Here is a 21,055-nt window from a genome sequence, read left to right as displayed (position 1 = left end):
AGTAACTCTTTTATATGATAAAGGGGTTGGAGGTAGATGATGTCTAAGGTCCCTTCTAACCCAAAACATTCCATGATTTTAAATCATGCCTATGTATAATTAGGACACCACAGCAAGGGGCCTAACAGAAATCAGAAGTAAGATTCACAGGCTGACTGGGTTGGGTCTACCCATAAGTGACTGTCATTGGTCTAAGGGTCAGTGCAACTTCTTGTTGAGAAGAGTTCAGTAGCTTTCTACATTTTACATTGGATTTCCCTTTAATAAAAAAAAAAACAGACCACAATGGATACTTATCATACAGTCATTTTATGGAAATAGAGGAGTTCAAAAAGAATTTTCAGGAGTCCTTTCAGAAATATGAAATAACAACCCTGTCAGCTCCGAGAGCAGCGCCCTCATCTCCAGACTGCTGATAATATTAAGACATGAGCCATGTTGGGATGTGAAAATGTCATGATAACAGGCAGTGAACATTAAAACTCTTCTGAAAATGACTCAGGGTTTTGTTTTAATTCTGTCATGGTTCTGTCAAGTGGAAATGAATTCCAGTTTCTGTGTCAGGTTTTGCAGTAATGCTTCCCTCTTCTTTTTAACAACATGCTGGTTTGGGAAGTGCTGTTTCCACTGCACGGCAGTTTCTTTAGTCAGGGTGAAAACTTTTGATGCAGTGTCCTGTGATGTCAGAGTTTGCATCCAGAGAACAACGTGGAGGTTGACAGTTCATGTGGGTTTGCTGTTCTTTCCCAATTCTGACCCTACACGTTGCAGCGAGAATGAAGTTCTGATTCTGCTGGTGCTTTCTTGCAGCAGTGGTGGTGCAGACAGACACTGATTTAGAAGCATACATCCAAAACCACATTTCAAGCAGATCACCAGCACTTCATAAGATCAATTTTGGCTGATATTGAAAAGCTCTGGCAGCATAATCCATTATTCATCCTACCTCAGCCCTGGCGACCAATTCTAAAATTGACAACTTTCACCCTGGGATTTTCACAGAGGGCAAGTGCAGAACAATCAGAGTTTTCCCAGCCTAATGACACGAGACTGTTACATTAAAACAGAGATCAGGAAACCCCAGCAGCACTTCAGATGCTTTGTCCCCTGCCTGGCTGCCATCAGTCCATCCACACCCTGATGTCACCAACAGATACAAAGAGTGAGGGATCTATGTTGTCCCATCAGCAGAGAAAGAGAGGGAAAGCAGGGAGGGATGGTGACTGAATGTGAGAGCCTTGGTGATGGTACTATGTGATGCTTAACTTGGGAATGTTCAGTGGCTATTGCACTTCGTGGTGCACCATAGAGAGATGATTTTGGCTCCCCAGCCTATTGAAGTGCCATAAAGAAGCCACTCTTCTCTTTAAGACTGTTCAGTAAACTCAGAATTTCTACAGTAAAGTTACAACCTGTGTGCTGGTTATTTCAGAGTTCTTTACCACAGGAAAACACATAAGATTCACTTTTAGGGACTTTGTTCACAGCCACATGATAAAATATTTGAATTCTGACATTTTTTTTTTCTAACAGGAGTTAAACATACTGGCCAAAATTACTAACTGCCTGCTTCCTGCTTATTTCCTGGCTTCCAAGAAAGCTGCTGCTGCTTGTGCAACAGAGCATGGACCTTATATATGAAAACAGTCAGGAAAAAGAATCCTGTTGTGGTTCAGATTTTGAAAGGTAAGTACTACAATAATATCTTGCAACATGAAGTTGCTCTAGTCCTTTACTCACAGTGCCTGCAAAACTTTATCATTGAGAGCATCCTGCGTTATCAGCCTTAGCTTTTTTTCTACATGTGAAATTTATAGATGAGAGTAAACACACATGCTCGTCATCCATCATCCAACTGCTTCTTCCATCCAGGAGAGGCTGAATGTGCAACAGGCTGCATCAAGTACAGTTGCCAGTACCAAAAAAAAAAATGGTAAAAAAGCAGTCTGTGAAGGTCCGAAGCTCAGAGCAGGTGACCAGAAGAGTGAGGTGGGTCCATCCATGGGGCTGGAGCGTGATGTGGGTTTTCAGGAGCCCAGCACATTGTCACTCTCCTCAGGTCTGCAGTTCTTCTCTCTGGGAAGAAAACCCAGTTATGCATCTGTTGCAAATGCTCATGTTTGTGCCCATTGTACTCTGAAAGGGTTTTCCTACTGTACAAAGATCTCCAAAGGAAATATGAGGCTGCTGGAGCCTGCTCTGCCAGCTGAATCATAGAATCACAGAACAATTTGGGTTTAAAGAGACCTCAAATATCACCCAGTTCCAACCCCTGCCATGGGCAGGGAACCTTCCATTAGACCAGGTTGCTCAGAGCTCCATCCAACCTGGCCTTGAACACTTCCAGCAATGGGGCAGCCACAGCTTCTCTGGGCCAGGGCCTCCCCACCCTCACAGGGAAGAATTTCTCCCTACTAGCTAATCTAAACCTACTCCCATTCAGTTTGAAGCCATTTCCTCCTATCCTGTTGCTACATGTCTTTGTAAAAAAAGTCTCTCTCCATACTTCTTGTAGGCTCCCTTCCGGAGTTGGAAGGAAACCCTCCAGCAAAACTACATTGACAAAAGAGGTGTTTCCATTGTGGGCACTGGGAATTTGAGCAAATGCCATCAGCTTCTGTCACCACTGCAGTTCACTGGTGCTCAGCCTTGCATGAGCTGAGACAGGAACATAAGGCTCCTAAAGAAAAATGGTTGTGGGGAGTGGAGGAATGTATTAATAAGAGTATAGATACTGCCTGCATGAGACAGACAGGGAACTGGGTAGGCTTTGAAGGGGTTTATTTTCTTTCCTCTCAGCTCTTCCACTGCTGGTTTCCCTTTTTCCCCCCCCCCACCCTTTTTTTTGGCTGGAGGGGAATGTTTCAAGTCCATTCAGATTTCATAGCTGAAGCATAATATTCCTCAGACAGTAATGTGTGTAGGTCACTGGCACTCCCCTTAGTGCTATAAACTTTTTGCTTATTGCCTAGTGGGAGAGCTGTTCAAAAAGAAGGCAGCAGAAATTCTCTTTACAATGTTGGAGTAACATCTTGCTTAAGGACATAAATTATTTTCACCGCTCAGTGGAAAACAATTAAACAAACCCATTTCTTTGCATTCACAGGAGAGAGCCTTTAGCAAAATTCTCCAAAAAAGCTGAGAGACAGAAGTGCTTTATTCAGCTTTCAGTACTGGAAGCTGAAGATCTGAAAGCACCACTGCCTTCTTTTTGATCATGCCTTGTATTAGATGGTTGGCCCCAACAGGTGAGCTGTTATAAAGTTCATTTCCAGAAGGAGAGCTTTTCAAGAGCATGCTGATGGCCAAATTCCTCATCTTGCAATTTTGCATCTCCTAGATCTAGATGGATCACTTTCCTAACTCCTTTGCTAAGCCTTTGCTACGGGAATTAATTTTCTTTGAGGAAAGCACAGAAACTTCTGTAGAGGCCAAATGAACCCCAGTTCATGGTGAGCAATAGCAGGTAAGAGCAGATCAGGAGGATTTATCATAGAATCATAAACCAGTTTAGATTGAAGGTGACATTAAAGATCATCCAGTTTCAAAAAGATTCAAAGATTATCTTGTTCCAACCCCGCTGTCATGGGTGGGGACACCTTCCACTACCTGAGGTTGCTCAGAGCTCCATCCAACCTGGCCTTGAACACTTCCAAGGATGGGGCAGGCACAGCTTCTCTGGGCAGCCTGTGCCAGGGCCTCCCCACCCTCACAGGGAAGAATTCTTCCTAATATCAAATCCAACTCTACTCTCTTCCACTTTGAAGCCCTTGATCACTTTATAATATAAGGGAGATCTGTGCTTTCACTGGACATGAGCTCTTCATCTGACATGTCTGGGTGTTTGTGTATGCAAACAAATCAAAGTGATGTCCATATTTTCTGTGGAGAAAATCACGTAATATTAGAAGTTTTAAAGATTTAGAAATGTTATCCTGTCTTCTTTAACTTTGTTGAGTGACAGACAGGCATGTGGAAGCCTAAATCTTCATGTGCAATGTAAGTTGTGAAAACAGTGTGTGTCATCCAGTATACAGACGTGGGCTGGGCTGAAATTGCACACATAACCTTATTTTGGGCACTTCCTTGGCAGTGAATGTTTGATATTGGCATTTTGGTTTGAGGAGGAAGTGTCACATATTTCACAAATGAGATGGGGACAGGGGTGGTTTCCTCACGTGCCTGTACTGCTGGTGCTGGAGGAGCATCATTGCTATTCATTCATTCATTCCTTTATTCTAGCAAGCTGGGTGTTGGAATTCCATTACTGGCAGCATTGTCTACGAGACAGAGAAGGATGGGATGCACCCTTTGGTGCTTAAGGTGGCTTTGCCACAAAGCCCAAAAAATGACAATTAAGAGCTTGTACATAGGTATCTACCTGGGAGCTACGTGCCCAGGCTCCTACCAGGGCAGTGGAGGATGGTTCACCTCACTTTTTAGTGCCACCTGAGGTGTCTTGGTGCACTTTGCCTGACCTCCAGCAGTTGATCTGGAAGGCCTCAGATCTCCCATATCTACCTGAGCCGTTGCAGGATATGTGAGCCACCCCCACAGGGACAGTGAATATAACCCAGGGGTAGCTGTAGATCCTTGTCCTTCTGCAGGAACACCTGTGAGCCAGGCAGAACAGCCCAGGGTCTCTAAAATGGCTCTGGATGCCCCTGCTGAGGCAATGGAACCCTGGGAGTCCTACCTGAGCACGACTGCTCTCTGTGCTCAACGGATTGAACCCAGCAGGTTCAATCAACCCTGGCAGCACTGGAGAAGCACTGGCAGCAGCAAACCTGGTCTCCATACAGTGGGCCACCCTTGGGTCAGGTGAAGGTGGCTGCAGTGTCCCCCAGTTTACTTGCCTCTGCCCTCCTCTCCTTCCAGCCAACATCATGTTCCCACTGCAATTTCTTTGGCCCACTTGGCTTTCACTCCCCAGGATTTTCTGTAGCAGCTTCGTGGTTTCAAGTAAAGCCATAGAATCACAGAATGTTAAAGGCTGGAAGGGACCTTAAACAACATCTAGTCCCAACCCCCCTGCCATGGGCAGGGACGCCTTCAACTAGACCAGGTTGCTCAAGACCTTATCCAACCTGTCCTTGAACACACTTCCAGGGATGGGGCAGCCATCTGGGCAACCTGTGCCAGGGCCTCACCACCCTTACAAGGAGGAATTCCTTCCTAATATCTAACCTAAATTTCCCCTTTCTCCATTTGAACCCGTTACTCCTTGGCCTGTCACTACAGTTCCTGATGAACAGTCCCTCTCCATCTTCCCTGTAGCCTCTTCAGATACTGGAAGGTGCTGTGAGGTCTCCACACCACCTTCTCTTCTCCAGGCTGAAGAGCCACAACTTTCTCAGCCTGTCTTCACGGGGGAGGTGCTCCAGTCCTCTTACCAACTTCATGGCCCTTCTCTGGACTTTGTCCAAAGGCTCCATGTCCTTCTTATGTTGGAGGCACCAGAACTGTGCACAGTAGTGTCCCCTGTCATCTCTTGCCTTTACCTCCTGACTCAGCCCTTTCACATGTCCCTGCTCTGCCTCCAGGCCCCCTCCCCAGTCATTCCCACCCATACTGACATACTCTCCTCTCCTTTGTGGCCCTGCAGGGTGCTCCCAGCATCTCTCTAAAACCCCTGCACCCTGCTCTGCCTGAGGACCTGCCCTGAAACTCAAACCCACCCTCAAGTCACGCATGTCCGTGCAACACAACTCATCTGCGACAGATATCAGCTAAGCCCTGTGCGGCACAAGAGGAGCAAAGCAACAGCCAGAGAGGGAGGAACAGGGCAAAACCAAACCTCCATCTGTTCGTGTATCCAGTCCAGGAAGGAAGTGGTTCGGCTGTAGACACCTGGCTTGTTCTTTTCTGCACAGCCCACTCCGAAACTGGTGGTCCCCACCAACTTCCAGATACTCATATCTTCACATGCTAAAGGGCCCCCACTGTCTCCCTGGAGGACAAAGAAATAACACAAATGTCAATGGCCCTGGAAAGGAGGGGAATGTCTATTTGGGGAGGCAGGGGAGGAACTAATTCAAAGCAATTCAAAGTTTCTTGTTTCTGCTCTACTCTGGGTCCTGGGAAAAGCACGTGTTACAGCACGACTTGGAGACTTTTGAGACATATATTAGATCCTATTTTTCTTTCCCTGGCTCATGGCTATTGAGCTGAGCTGAGCCCAGGTTTGCAACAACAAGCTCACATCTCACCTCCCTCCCTGCCTGCTCCTGCATTCTTTTCTGGCCCTTCCCAGACTCTTCACTAAGCAGATATTACTCAGTGGACTCACATCTAAGTACTGAAAACTCTCTTTCTTGTTTTCTCTGCCCTGTGGGCATCAGAGCCACCACAACAACAGAAAAACAGGGAATTTGTAACAAGCCTCTCCCCGTGGTGAGTAGGGCTCCCTGTGTCACGTGGAGCCGAGTGCTGAGCACGCTGCCTTTGGGCAGCAGTCCCAGGGAGAGTGATGTGCTGGTGCCAGGCACCTTCTTGGGCAGCTTATGTGCAAACAGGGGGTTAAAGGAAGATCTATGCACCCACTGCCTTTGCTTTATTTTGTCCCTTGCTTGATGGAGACCAAGCAAATCTGAAAACATGAAGCTCACAGAACCACAGAATCGATTGGGTTGAATTGAAGATCATCTAGTTTTAACCCCCTTGCTATGGGCAGGGACATCTTCCACTAGAAATTCCTCCCCAGCCCTTGCTCCATGACTAGTTGTGTGAATTCACATTAGTCTGTATGTGGATGAGACCTGGCACAAGGCTGTCTCAGACTTTGACGGTGATTTGGAATCATCATCACCCTGTGCTGTGAAGGATGCTCTGCTTCACCACTGCTATGATCCTCCCTCCCCCAGAGTCATCACTATCCCTCTGAATTACTCAAACACCTCTCCCTTTCTTCCTTTCCCTGCCTCACTACTCTTTCCAAAATCACACATTTCTGCTTCTCTACTGAGACACAGGTTGGCTGCTTTTCCCCACGGGCTTTCCACACCTTGCAGGTCCCTGGAGCTGCTCACAGTGCCGGGAAGTGCAACTCAGCACAGCGCAGAGGCCGCAGCCAAGGCAAAGAAAGGATGGCACCACGCTGCAGCACATGCAACTAATCAAAATATGCCCTAAGTAAATTTCTCTTCAGATGTAGCAGATAAAGTCCACTGAAGAAACATCAAAAGGAAATTGTAGCATATGAATGCAGGCACAGTCAGTGGCTGATAATCGTGGTGAGCAGAGTAAATGGCACAAACCCAAATGTTTGCCCAAGAAAAGCCTGGGAGTGCCTTCTGATAGCTTATCACTCCTGTTTTTCCATTGCTGGTGTCAATGAGCACAGTCGCAGTTTGGAAACTTCCATACCTGGCAAGTGTCCACCCCTCCCTTTAGGAAACCAGCACAAAGCATGGAAGAAGTTATGATCCCACCGTAGACATCCCTGTGATTGCAAATTGCGTTAGAAATCAGAGGAACGCCTGCGTAATTCATGGTGTCGGATGTGTCACCTGTTAAAAAAACAGAAAAACAAAGAAAGAAAAAAACCCAAACTTTCTGCCCTTGAAAATAATCACCATTTGTAAACAGACTATGTTTTAGTATACAAAGAATTGGCAAGCAAGGGTCAAAGAAATACAGTTAAAATGACAACACACGAGCAAGGCAACTTGCTGTCTCATCACTTACAAAATACAGTAACTATCTACTCTATTATAGAGCTGTGGACTATCACAGTCTATAATAAAACCTGTTCATTATGTATTTCTACTTCAAACTTCACAATCAGTGACAGTAATGAACTAAAAAAACTAGTTGAACATTGCCTGCAATACTAGTGCCAAAATCAATTTCAAAGTTATCGCCTGTTCTGTTAGTCAGCGAATCATCTGCAAACATCTGGTTTCTTTTATAAATATTTATTTTATTTTATTTTGTTCCGAGCCTGAACGGATCATTTCTACAAATGGAAGTATTTGCACACTGCCTATTGTCAGATCAGAGCTGACTTTTCATGTGGCAAGCCTTGCTTTCATTTTCTCCCCACCTTTCACTGTTATCTGTAGATCAGGTAACGTTCTGTTCTTGTTCTCTGAACAAGGGGAACACGTTAAATGACACGAATGGGGGATGATAAAGAACAATTACCTGAGAATTCACGTATTTTCACATGAAAGTGATCCAGTGTAAATTATTGATTAACATGACCTGTGAGTCATGGTAAGAAAAAAAATTAAATAATTCGCTTTTCTTTCTCACATTATTCACAGATCCAATTTTTGCATCACCCAACCTGCCTGAAAATGCAGGGATGGTCAATTCTTGCATTCTTGCTGTGTTTTCTGTGCTTGAAGTTACAAAGAGCCCAACCTCTCTATTTCAGAGGGTGTGCTCATTCATTCCTTGTGATAAGTGTTTCTACAGAGTTTTTGCAGTTCAGGATGACCATAAAATTTAGGAATATGTACTCTTTCTCCCCCTTCCCACCCCACTGATATTCCAGAAAATTAAACATTGAGCAATGCCCCAACCAAGTCTTGTATTTACTGTAGGTAAGATGTACTGTAATCAGCAGCAGACCATTTAAAATACCTCCTTCCACAGTTGCTCCCCATCCTGATACCCAACACATTTTCCCTGCTGGGAAATGTTCACCATAATTAGGCAGACAAATTGGTTCTATGTGACCTATTTAAAAAAAAAAAAAAAAAAAAAAAAAAGAGAGAGAGAGGAGAGAGTTGCTTTTTATAATTTAGCAAAAAAAAAAAAAAAATTTATGCCTCAGAAAAACTTGAAGATTTGGCTTCCAGTGAAGTTGTTATGAACACCACCCACTCCCCACATAAAAAGCCTGGCAGTTCTTCAGGTCTTTTGTCTCACGGCCAACATGAGGGGTTTGGGACAACACCCACACCAGGCCCAGTGAGTTTTGAGCACGAAGCAACAGAAGGAGGTGTCAGAAGGTCAGTAAATTGAAGAATGAGCAAACACAAAATGCACGGTGTGGGCAGCTGATGGGCAGATCAGAGGCCGCGTGGCACGACTGCTCTGGCGAGACAAGGAGATGTGAGTTCTCTGTGCCCTTCTGAAAGGACAACCAGACACCCCAGGGGGCTCTTTGCTTCCCACCCGTCAGCTCATGGAGTTCCTGTGTCTCTGTGCTCTGGGTTATGGAATGTCATGCCACATAATCAGTGTTTGATGCTTGCAGGGACAAACTGATGCGTCGAGATGAGCTGATGCTGAGCAAAGGGAGGCAAAACACAGGGTATTACTGGGCAGTTCTAGTGGTTCAGTTCTCCACAGTGATCCCAGCTCAAACATCAAGCCCCCAGCACGGACCAACCAAGCCCCCTGTGGCATAGTGGGTATCTTGCCCAGTTGAAGAGCCACTGCTGTTCTTGGCAGCCTCCCAAACGTATTACCGAGCAAAAGAAACCAGCATCAACTGAGATATAAATCACAACAAAAATCAAACTTAATTTTCATTAAATGTGAAAGTTTAAAGCATTGCAAGAGACTTGATTTTGGAATTGACAATCTAGATGTGGCAGAGAGCACCTGCTCCCCTTTGCAGTGGCTGGGAGGCATTGTAAATTCGTACAATGTTATTATATATTATTTCAACTCGGTGTCTCAGCTGCAGGTAGCATCCTGCTGAGAAAATGAAAGTAGTTTTAATTTAAAAGCATCATTATATTTGAACTGCCTTTTCTTCTCTTTGAGATTTAAGCTTGCTTTTCAGCTTTGGACACTGCTGGATATCCCGATACTCACAGAAGGGACATGATAAAAATCTCTGTGACCTTCAAGCAAAATGAGGCAGGGCGTTTATTTTAGATAGGAAAAATATTTAGAAATAATAAAGTTAATGTTTGCCTATTATTAAATGCCTTCAGTAAATCAATACTGTGGTGGACTGGGAACACTTTGCAGCACGTTGTTGCTGTCCATGCCTGGAGATGGAGTACAGAGGAGCTCCTGATACAGGTCAGGGTGGTTTGGGTGGTTTCTGCTGGTGTTGTCTGAACAGGAATCACTGCCTTGCCATCGCAGCAGCAGTCTGGCCACATCTACACTGCACATTTCTCATTGATTTTAGAAATGATGGGAACCCACTCCATTGTCCTGGGGCAGGCACAGGCATCATCAGAAGTTCTGTCTGTACCAGGAGATACCCTTCTCGATTTTAGCTGGAAAGGTGAGAAAGTCTAGTGAAAGCCAACAGAGATAATTACCATTGAGAGCAAGTGGTGCCGCCAGTTTCATCAGGGCTATATCATTTCCCATTGTCTTGGGTTTATAATTTCGATGGTATATGATTTTTTCCACTGAATATGGGTGAACCTGGGTGTCTTGCTGAGTCACAAAACCAACCTGCACACTCCATGAGCTTGGCAAGTACAGGCTGAAACAAAGAGGTAGGAGACAGTGAAAAACCTTCAAGAAAACCCTCAGGTTTTTTAGTTGTCCTCTGAGCTTATGGACCACACAAAACTCTACAGGCAAATAGCTCCAGCCTGGTGTACTTGCTTACCTGTCCATTAATATTGGCTACGTTGTGCATCTAACTTTTAAAAATGTAGAAAGGATGACTAATCTTATGAAGACATTGGGTCACTGATATATTATCTGTGCAAATATCTGTATATTTCCACAAATACATGAGAGTTTTGCTTTAGCCCAGCTGTCTGTCCTCCTGTGAGACCCCACAGCTGCTGCCCGGCACACCTCTGCTCAGCCACAGCCCCACAGCACTTGTGGCAAGTCATTTTCAAGGAGAAACTTTCCTTCTGGAAGGTGTTTCTGACCCCAGTTCATGAGCAGGCACATCTTTCAGGCTCCAGCACATGAGCAGTGCCTCTTCTCTTGGCTTCAACCCACTGACATAGCAGAAGAGCTGGGAAAAGGCTCCAGGGATGTGTGGGTTGTGTTGCCAGCTCGCATCCCCTTTAGCATTGAACACAATCAACTGCATTGTGAGGGACAGAGCCAAGGACAAAAGTCCTAAAATGCTTAATTCCTAAGTAATTATTCTTACGCCAACACGGGGCTCTAAATAGGATCTAGTAGTGGGATTTGTCTGTCCCATCTTTTGTCTTTACTGAATTAAAAAGCATCCTACAGGACCTGCTCAGAAGAAGGCATCCATGTTGTGGCTGCTTAAAAGTGGTCAGGAAAATCCCATTTTAGCTGTCCAAATGTCTGGTGAAAGTGGTCTGGAGTTTGTAAGGGCAAGAAGAGCTCTCCTGCACTCCTGGCATCAAACAAGACTGCAAACCCAGGCAGCTCATTCTAAATATGAGAGAGGGCTATGTTTGTCAAGAAGATGAGTTTAAACTTCACAAAGACAATGAGTTTAAATAACTATTTAACACCCATTGGGAACCATGAGACCTCTTCAAACTGCATAAAAAGGAGCAGTGAGTATGTGGCAAAGGGTACAAAGCTCAGCACAACTGACTAACAACCACTTCTTGATCCTGTCACCTTGAAAAACGATCCTGTAATTCATTTTGGAGGATCAGAGGAGCCAAATACAAATTCCTCTTGAGCTGTTAACTCATATGCAGTGCACAGAAATTGCAGAACAGGACACTCAGAATCTAGCATGTTGTTTTAAGCTGATTTCCCATGAAGCTGGGAGTGACCAGAACATCTGAAAACTGGGTTGGGACCACTTCTGGGGGAGGTTTTTATTCAATAAAGACTCGTGCAAGGAGAGAAACGGCTCAAACGTTACGGAGCCCAGGAAACAAGGATAACCCAAGCCTGCAGTTTGTTTCTAAGGGACAGCAGGGTACACCAGCAGCGGCCCCACACACACAGTGGGACACCCCGAGCGGGGGGATTTGGGGACTCACTCGTAGACGCAGTGGGCGGCCGTGAGGATCCAGCGTGGGGTGATGACGGACCCTCCGCAGAGGTGGTGCCCCTGGAACTGCAGGCTGACCTGCCAGGGCCACTGCCGGGGGGACGAGGCGTTGCCCCCCACGATCCGCGGCCCATAGCTGGCCCGGGTCCCGCACGCTGCCAAAAACCAAAGGTTACCGTCCACGGAGGAAACACAGGCCTGGTTTTGGTCACATTCAGCCCCTCCTCTGGGAGGTTGGGAGGTCTCTGCAGCCGGACCATCCCCATCCCAACCCCACAGCCCAGCGGTTTATCCTCCTCCCTGCCATCCCTGCAGCATCGTTCGTGGCCTGGGGGCTGTGGGGGTCTGCCCTGCAAGGAGACCTCAGCTGAGCTGTAAAACCCCCTGTTCTGCCCTCCTTACAGGGTCTAACACAGGCAGGCTGAAGCATCTCCTCCCCCCTGGTGATGATTTCGCTGTTGTATTTTGATTTTTTACATAGCTGACATGGAGGAGTGTGGGATGAAAGCTCAAATGTTAAGGCAGAATTTCCCTTTCCCTGACGAGGTGGCAAGGGCTAGGAATTACGGTATCAGTCCAGGGACTCATCTCACAATCTTTAAATGTCTGCTTCCTACTGGGATTCTCACTAAAATGCTCCTGCTATCTGATGCTCCCAATCTGCACTCCCAGACTATTTTCACTTGCTGAAATTCTTTCAAATTTTAATCAAGAAATATAATTTTTCTTTGGTGTGATAAGCTGATAGTACAGTATGCCCTGAGAAAAGAACTCCTCCCAACTCTTGACTTGCAGTGGATAAAGAAGGACAGTCTGATTTCATTTTCATTTTTCTTACCCAAGCATTTTAAGATGATCACATTGCCAGAAGTGCATTCCTCCCTGAAACGAAAAGACAATGCGACATTAGTTCCTATTCACAAATACTGGTTTGGTTTTGTTTTTTTTTCAGTATTGTGTCATTTTCCTGTGCACATAAATGTAACTCAAATATTAAAAGAGGCACAGAGCCATGAATTCATACAATCTAATTAGGGCATTTAACTGAAATACTTAAATCAGGAGCTTGGCCACTACTAGGAGCCTGCAGACCATATGCTGCCCTGCTGAAAAGTGGTTCACTCTTCCATGAGGAAGAGTTCATCAGCAGTTTTCAACATGTGATCTGTAGTCTCCTTGGATCCATAGCTTCCTTCTCAGTGGAAGGTAACTAAGAAAAACAGACATTTGTCAGGAAGGAGAAATAAACCATAAATGGTTCATAAACCCACTGGGAAGTATATAAAGATCTGTAAACCAAAACAAGCTGCTTCATTATGGAAAAAAGATAAGAGCCTGGTGTCTATCCATTTGCAAAAATGGGATCCTGGGACAAACAGTCTTTTCTAACAGCTCATCTGAAAGCCTTTGTTGATTTTAATGGGTCTTGGATCAGACTCAGTTCATATTCCAGCAAGACTGATGCTGAATCTTGGTCTGTGATGCATAACACCACCAACCACTTACGAAGCACTACGTGCCTGAAAAAAATAGCAAGAATCCCAAACTATTAGTAATTCCCCTTCTATTGACTGCTTTCTTCCTGTCAGGAGGAAGGAGCTGAGGCATACCTGAGGTTTGTTGCATTGTGCAGGGATGTCACTTGATCAGCTGAAAACCACTGACTGAGGGATACGAAATGTCTTTGGAACTGTTTTTCGACTGCAGCCACGGGCAGGTAACCTGAACTCACGTAACTGCAAATAAACCATAAACACAGCTCCCTCAGACAGCATTTCAGCAATCTGTTTAAATAATTCAGCAGTTCCCCTAATGAAAACCCAGCGTAGCAACCACAATAATCAGATTCTGACACTCGATAAAGTAATTCTATCCTCCCCCTATGCTTCCTACAACATGCATGTATTTTTTTTACATTATCATGTGTGGAAGCCACACATGCTGAAATGCATTTAACTGGCAGAGAAAGTAAATTTTAATTCTGGTATTGCAATAAAGCTTTTTACTGTAAGTGGTTGGCACATTTCTTGAGGTACTAACAAGCTCGCTGTTTCCTTTTTCTAGAATTATGTTTTGCAGAAGGGAGGATAACTAATTTGTAATTTTGCCTTGTCCTCATTGTTGAACAATTGAGACGTATTTTGTCCTAAAGGCAACAAGAGTTTATTCAAAGAGGCTTTATAGTGCTAACTATAATGTGCAGAAATTAGAATGATGTTGTTGTAAGAAATAACAGCACATCATGGCAAATCACAACTTCCAACACCACCTCAATTTTGTGAAAGTTTGTGAAAGACCTGATGCGTTTTCAGGAATGGGATCAATCCAGCAATAACCACGTCACCAGCTTCTTTTGTAATTGTGAGGTGGACCTTAAATCCTAACAGATGTCATGACATGACTGGTACATACAAATTTCGTACAGAGGAAGTAAAAGAAATGGAAAATGCTCATATGATTTTTGTGCCTCCCTGACAGGCTGTAAGCTATTAGAGTGACAAACAGATTTCAGGCACCTGCACCCCAGAGGGAAAATTTAACCAAACCACTGTATTTAGCCATCATGCAGGATTTGTAGCAGTAATAAAAGCCATTTGCAGTACACAAGTATTCAGGACTATTTCCCACATCACCTCAAATCTCCTCATTCATATCATTCACAAAGGTAGATTGTTCAGTCATTTTTTTAAACTAATACAAGCTTTCATGAAAAATACTGAAAACCTTGGAGTTTGTTCAAAATGCCAAATAAAGTGTGTGGCACTTGATGCTCATACCTTGAGAACCCCAGGTGTTTGCAGGTAGTGTTTCCATACTCTGCTCTCCAGTCGTCAGAGCAGACTGTTCTCCAGGATCCAAAAGTGAATACCTGCAGCACTGCCTTCTTGCCACTCAACCTGACTTTGAGATTCAGGGGAAGAGAAGCCTGAGTGAGTTGTGAAGATGAACCCTCAGGCACACAACAGGTACTCCACAGTGGCCATGCACCACCGTGGTATCTGTGTTTTCTAGCTCTCCAAATTTTTACTGCTTGTCTTTTTCATCAGTTGGACTCTTTTGACAGAATTTTTCTGTGCCTCCCCCCCCCCCCCCCCTTCATTAAGGAAGGGGAACCTTCCTTAATGTTCTAACTGAGCTAGAACCGCCAGGAGAAAAACATCTGTGCTCATGGGAATGGGTAGGGAATGCCAGCTCTGATACAGCTGGAGAAGGCTGCCTTGCCCTCCAGCGAGCCTAAGCAATTCTTGCTGATTGCAGTGAGCTGGAGCTGCAGATTCCTGGCAGGGATTTCCTGAGGAAATTTGTGGTAAAGATAAGTGGTGAAAGGTGGCTGGCACCTCCTGCACTCCATAGCATAGTCAGAGGTAGATGCCCCTGTGCCCAGCTGCCCAGGAGGCCCCTGGACCTGGGAAAGGGCACATCTACGTGGTCTCCCCAGGGAGAAGGGAGGTCACTGCTGAGCAGGGGTTTCCCACCTGTGCCCACAAGCCAGTGTTATGGAAAAGACTCCTTTCCCTGCAGTGGCTGTGAACACCACAAACATTTTCCATAGCACAGGACAGGGAGGGACTGTTTAAAATGGCCCTGTGATGCCCAAAACCATCACAGAGGGAAACTCAGACACAGGGTATAAATTTCACATGTAGCAGCAAACTCTGCATCCCTGTATGTACAAAAGGAAGGTGCAGGTCTCTCCCATTACCTTATCCCTTAAGATAATACCAGGCTTTTACAATCTTCAAAACCAACAGAGTGCAACTGTGTGCCAGTGACTACAGAGTTCTGTATTTGCACACCATCATGCAGTGGTGTTATACCTCACAGGCAGAGGAAATGTTGGCAGACAGAAAGGATCTGGGCTTCTAACGGAGAAAGATGCCCAATATGGCAGTTGCAATGTTTAGCAATCATCACATTTATTTACCTTAAGAGCAGGTTGATTCCTCGTGAACTGCAAATCAGTACCTCAGAGAGATTACTCCTCTGAAGTGGTGACTTAGATAATCCACCTGTCTCAAACTTTCTTGTCTCAAACTACCCCAACTTTTTACAAAATGCGTTGTGCTGATGCTACAGGAGGAGGTAGGAGGGATTTAAATCAAATTTAAATTACCACATCTGTACTCATCCTCCCCTTCTTTGCAGTTGAAGACACCATTGCACCTCGCTGATTTCTGGATACACTTAAAGGATGATCGGCAGCGAAACTTCCCGATGCAGTTGTATTGGACTAACAAGAATGAAAGAAAACAGAGTGATGAAAACACACTTGGATATTAGTTTAACACTTCTGGCTTCCATTATCTGGCCAAATTTCAGTCTGGCTAAGGAAAAGGCAACTTCTGTACTCTAGGAACTTTTGAAATAGAACCTGGAGGTCGCTACACAGTACTGTTAAACTCATCCATTAGTAATGACTCATAGGAGGAGTCAGCCTTGCTGTCTGTGCTGACTCCTTCCCAGATCCCTCTACCCAGTTTAAGTTTCACTCCAGGGCAAGTTGCTGCCTGGTACCTCAGTCCCTCAGCAGTCAAGCCAGAAGACCCTTGTAAAGCACAATCAGAGCACGCTCTTCCCAAGGGGATGCCTCGACCTCCTTTGAGCTTATCCCTGTTGCAGGTGGGAAGACACACCCACATTTGGCCCCCAGACCTGGGAGGGTCACACTTCCCAGTTGCAACTAAACTCATTCTGCATTTTCTTTTCCATTGTAGAAGTTGTTTTAGATAGTGAAAAGTTCTTTAATTCACTGAAAGCAAAGCTTAGAGAAGTGAATTACAGGACGAAAGTATGGTGTGAGCTACCTGGAGCCTCCCCCAATTTCTAAACTCAGCTCATCCCCGAGAGGAGTCAGTGAAGTTTAACTAGAGAAAGGTTTTCTGGAGCTGTGTGTTCCCCAGTGTTGTAAATATTACACCAATCCTCTCAGGAGCACCAGACCTATTTCATCCCTACATGTAAATAAAATTTAAAGCCATCACACCAACAAGATTTTTTACTTCAGCAAACAAGCTGCAGTAGTAGTTTTAATTCCATTCTCAGCAAAAGGCTCATGAAAAATTAAGCATTTGGACGGTTAAGCGAGAACTTAATGAATAACTAATGGTACTCACCACCCAGGCCAATGGCAGCTGCTAGGATTACTGCAAGGAACAAACCACAGATGTATGGAAAGTATTTTAGGGAGGCAAAAGCATGGCACACCGAAAGTGGTTCGATATCTCCTGGAAACCAAACACAGAACAGCTTCTGTGAAGTTGAACCTAGCTGAGTTTGCAATGAAAAAGATCTATCTAACATTAAACTAGACGGCATTAGAACCTCCTGCATACACTTCATAAGCTGACCTGACCCTTGGACGGGTTTGGATCCTCTGTCTCAGGAACTGAGAAGGTTCCAAGTGCTTTGGGAGTACTGGTGCTCTCAGCAAATATTTCAGCATTTGCCTTTTGAGGGGTCTGAATTGTGCCCCCCCCAGAGCACCTGGCCTGTCCTCAATGCAGAGGGGAATTTGAGCTCCAAGTTTTCATTTTCAGAGGTTACGCCACACTGTGAGCATTTCAAGTACATGAGCACCTCTCCTGAAAATGTGAGTCCCGGAATAAAAGTGGAACTCGGACCTGTTTTGTTTGTGTAGTCAAACCTGTGTGCAGGGCACAGGCATCCTCTCTGAAGGCTTCAGAAAGTCAAGTGGACTGATAAATTCTTTCAGTGGAAACAGCAAAGAACGAACTAGTTTGAGCCTCCTCCTTACGACCATTCTTCTCAGTGATGTCTCCTGACTCACACCAGTCCCAGTGCTCCCTTCAACCACAGCCCCAGCTGGATGCTGGGAATCTTGGGAATTTTGGGAATTCTGGGATAAGACCAGAGGCCACATAGCTCTGCCTCATGCAGTGGGGAGCTAAATCCCACATGTGATGTATTCCTCCAAACCTGGGGTAAGAGAGAGACAGTAAAGAGTAGGAGGAGCCTAAAGGTTCAAACAGAAGCAGGAATACTGGAAAAAACACGCAGGATTAGCTAGTAAACAGGTGCTCAAGTCAAGTAGGAGGAAAGTCACTGGTCCTTTTGGACTTGGCAGCAAGGTTAAGTGGAAGTTACAGAAAACTAAATTAACAAAAAACCAGGATCCCCAAACTAGTCTTGAAAACTGTGTGAAAAAATGATCTGTCAGTTTTGCTATAAAGGCAAGAAGAGAACTGAGCGATGGCTCAAGGCTGAGTCTTGAGTTTTCAAGTGAAAAAAAAAAAAAGTATCTAAAGTTAAAATACACATTGGTAGTAACTGCTAAATAAATTTCATGAGCTTGACCTGTTCACCAATCACTGACCTCCACAGATGACCTGGCATTGTCAATCTGGGAGACAGCAACAGATTCCACTGAAAATAATGAACAGTTCACTTGTTTCAAGTGTATTCTGATACACTAGGGGCAAACTATGGGGAAATAGCAAACACAGCTACAGGGGAACTGGCAGAACCTTGCCTTCAATTTTAGTTCATACTGCTCTTCCTCCTCTCATTCTTCAAGCTTTGAATTTCAGATTGGCAAACACTTGCAATCAATCAAGGATAAGGAGTGTCTGCCAGGGTTTATAGATTCTCTAGTAAATCCCATCTTACACAGCCTCTCTCAGGAGAAGCTGAGTAAGTAGTTTTGGCAGTGGAATTGGTGCCTGGTATGCCAAAAATCTTAGACAGCTGTAGTAGCTAATGGGCCAGAAAATTAAATCTTCATTCTTGAAGCTCAGCCTGCCTCTGCTGAAGCTAGTGGTCATTTTGCCATGAAACCTATGGGGAGCAACAAACTCCAAGGCTGCTTGTGTTGCATATTCAGGTTTTTTTTAATGGACCGATTTCCAGGTTGATAAAATTTCAAATAAGCCATACAAAAATGTGTCTGAAAAGCCTGGGGAAATGTTTGCTGTCGTGGCTGAAGCCTGTGAATAATGTGGCTGTGAAAAATGCTTGTGTGTGCAAGTCAACACAAGATGTCACCACGTAACTAAGCTGGCAAACCTCACAGCTGGGGGAGGGAGGCTGTTGTTTCTTCTTCCTCCAAGTGATTGTTTTGAGTGGGCAAGCATAGTTTTGCAAGGCTAAATATGTACATTTCCCACTTAGACTGCAAAGGTCAAAAAGCTGTGCAATATCCCTACCAGGTCCATCTGCACTGGCGTCCACTCTTGCTTGGGGTATGAAGAAAAATCTTTTGAAGGTAAACTGAATTTGTGGTGCTGGAGGTTCATCTTCTGTAACAGAGATGACTTCAGGGCTTCCAGTAGTGGGATTTGTCTCTTGCACCTGACTCAACAAGAGAAAAAAAAGAGAAAGAACAAAATCACCTTGTAAAATGTTGTCATAGAATCACAGAATGGTTTGGGGACCTTAAAGATCACCCAGTTCCAACACCCTGCCATGGGCAGGGACACCCTCCATCATCCCACGTTGCTCCAAGCCCCGTCCAACCTGGCTTTGGACACTTCCAGGGATAGGGCATCCCCATCTCTAAACTACCAGGGCCTCACCACCCTCATAATGAAGACTTTCTTCCTAATATCTAATCTAAACGTTCTTGTAGCCTCCTTTAAGTACTGGAAGGCTTCAAACTGATCTCTCTGGTGCCTTCTCTTCTCCAGTTGAACATCCCCAGCTCTCCCAGCCTGTCTGCATTAGCAGAGATGCTCCAGACCCCTAAGCACCTTTGTGGCCTCCTCTGAACTTGTTCCAGCAAGGTCCATGTCCTTCCTCTGCTGAGGACTCCAGAACTGGGCACAGTATATTGTTATGTACTTAATGTTCACATGAGGAGCACTTGCAATTTATTTACCAGCAAACTGTTGAGGTTAAGTTTTGTTCAGATCTGTCTAAGCACCATCTCTACTTTTCAATATCTCCCACTGGGGGTGTGAGCCCATCCCCTCCTCTATAACTGCGATAGGAAACAAGAGACTAAAAAGCATATGACACCTGCACAGAACCTGACAGAATCCTTATTCAGGAGCCCCTGAATTTAACTCCAGTAAACTTGATGACTTACTACACAGTGAAACAAAAAAACAAAAAACCCCAAACAATTAAAATTAGCTACATTAGAATTCAGGGCAAATAGATTTGAAATGCTAATTTCTGACTCTGCACACTGGTAAAAGGGATCAGATTTTTGAGCTCACAGTGGTATGAAAAGGGTCCAGGTTGGTTAAAGACAGTGGAGCTGCTAAGCTGTAAAAGCAGCGTGTTTGCAGTCAGTCTCAGAAAAGGCTTACAGTGACACGTTTTAGGCAAGGAATATGTGTTTTATCTGTGACACTACCTTCAAGTCACCTGGAATATATTTTCACCTTTCAGCAAACAACCACAATAAGGTTTACGCTCTTTGATAAAATTCCACGTGCATTCAAATGAAAATAAATTAAACATTGTAGAGAACCTGCTAGCATGCTTTTTAAATATTAAAAACAAACAAAAAAAGTCTTCTGACTGGTGCATAATTTGCCCATCAGGAAACAAAACAGCATTGTGAAGCAAATTACACGAAAGCTGAGTTTCGTTCATTTAGAGGCTATCACACACACTCCCAAAGCTTCACTCACCTCTTCCTGAGAAGTCATAGCTAAAAGCAAAACTGTTTTCTTTCTTCATTATCAAAAGCAGCCCAAAGGAAATTCTGCTAAGCCTCTCAGCTCTGGGAAGGTTTCCACTGAGCCCTGCTCAGCCTGTTGCGTGCGGCGTTTCGGCAGCAGCCCGTGTAACCCAACCTGGCCAGGGGTATCGGGTGGCCTGGCCGCAGAAAGGGGAAGATAAAAATTCAGCATGCTTTCTAATTAGCCTAACGAGGCCAGGTAATGCTGTAGCCTTTGCAAACCTCTCTGTAACCCCTCGGCAAAATGAGCGCCATGTGCTCATCTCCTGTCAAAGCTGGCGCAGCTGAGGAGCCCAATGATCGTGGGTGGCAGAAGGCAGCAGCCCCAGAGCTTCATCTTTTCAGCACACCTTGCTCTTCCCTCCCTTGGTTTAGCCTTTGCTGTGTGCCTGCACAGGGGTATTTGGAAAAAGACCCATCATTTAGTTATGGGTGATTTTTGTAATTAAATGTTGCACTGTATTTTGGAAGTACTCTGCAAGCAGTTGTCTTGTGGTTCTGAAGTAGCAATTCATTTGTAGTCTGGGATTTAGGAA

At 44.8% G+C, this 21,055-nt stretch overlaps 1 protein-coding gene across 1 annotated transcript; it reads right to left on the bottom strand.

Annotated features, from left to right (window-relative positions):
* Positions 1-1,709: 1,709 nt before the first annotated feature.
* On the bottom strand, positions 1,710-20,487 carry TMPRSS3 (transmembrane serine protease 3). The gene is made up of 13 exons (XM_027901695.1): positions 20,470-20,487; positions 19,036-19,180; positions 16,987-17,097; positions 15,987-16,103; positions 14,650-14,773; positions 13,483-13,608; positions 12,711-12,754; positions 11,862-12,027; positions 10,236-10,405; positions 8,590-8,685; positions 7,366-7,508; positions 5,798-5,950; positions 1,710-2,076 (listed from the first exon to the last, which is right to left on the bottom strand). Exons 1-13 carry the CDS (start codon positions 20,485-20,487, stop codon positions 2,056-2,058), a joined length of 1,434 nt encoding a protein of 477 aa, XP_027757496.1. The 3' UTR covers positions 1,710-2,055.
* Positions 20,488-21,055: the final 568 nt, after the last annotated feature.

The sequence above is a fragment of the Empidonax traillii genome, unplaced genomic scaffold, assembly GCF_003031625.1.
Source record: "Empidonax traillii isolate 1590-97213 ecotype Southwest subspecies unplaced genomic scaffold, ASM303162v1 scaffold805:size286791, whole genome shotgun sequence".
NCBI classification, from domain to species: Eukaryota; Metazoa; Chordata; class Aves; order Passeriformes; family Tyrannidae; genus Empidonax; species Empidonax traillii.
The sequence above is the reverse complement of the archived record's forward strand: the minus strand, read 5'-3'. Positions and strand labels throughout refer to the sequence as shown.

Coding starts and splice junctions, on each gene's coding strand:
- TMPRSS3 (XM_027901695.1), bottom strand. Junction 14,774..15,986: donor GGAGGATGAGTACAGATGTG/GTAATTTAAATT, acceptor TGAATCTCAAAG/TCAGGTTGAGTGGCAAGAAG. Junction 10,406..11,861: donor GCCGCCCACTGCGTCTACGA/GTGAGTCCCCAA, acceptor TCTTTGTTTCAG/CCTGTACTTGCCAAGCTCAT.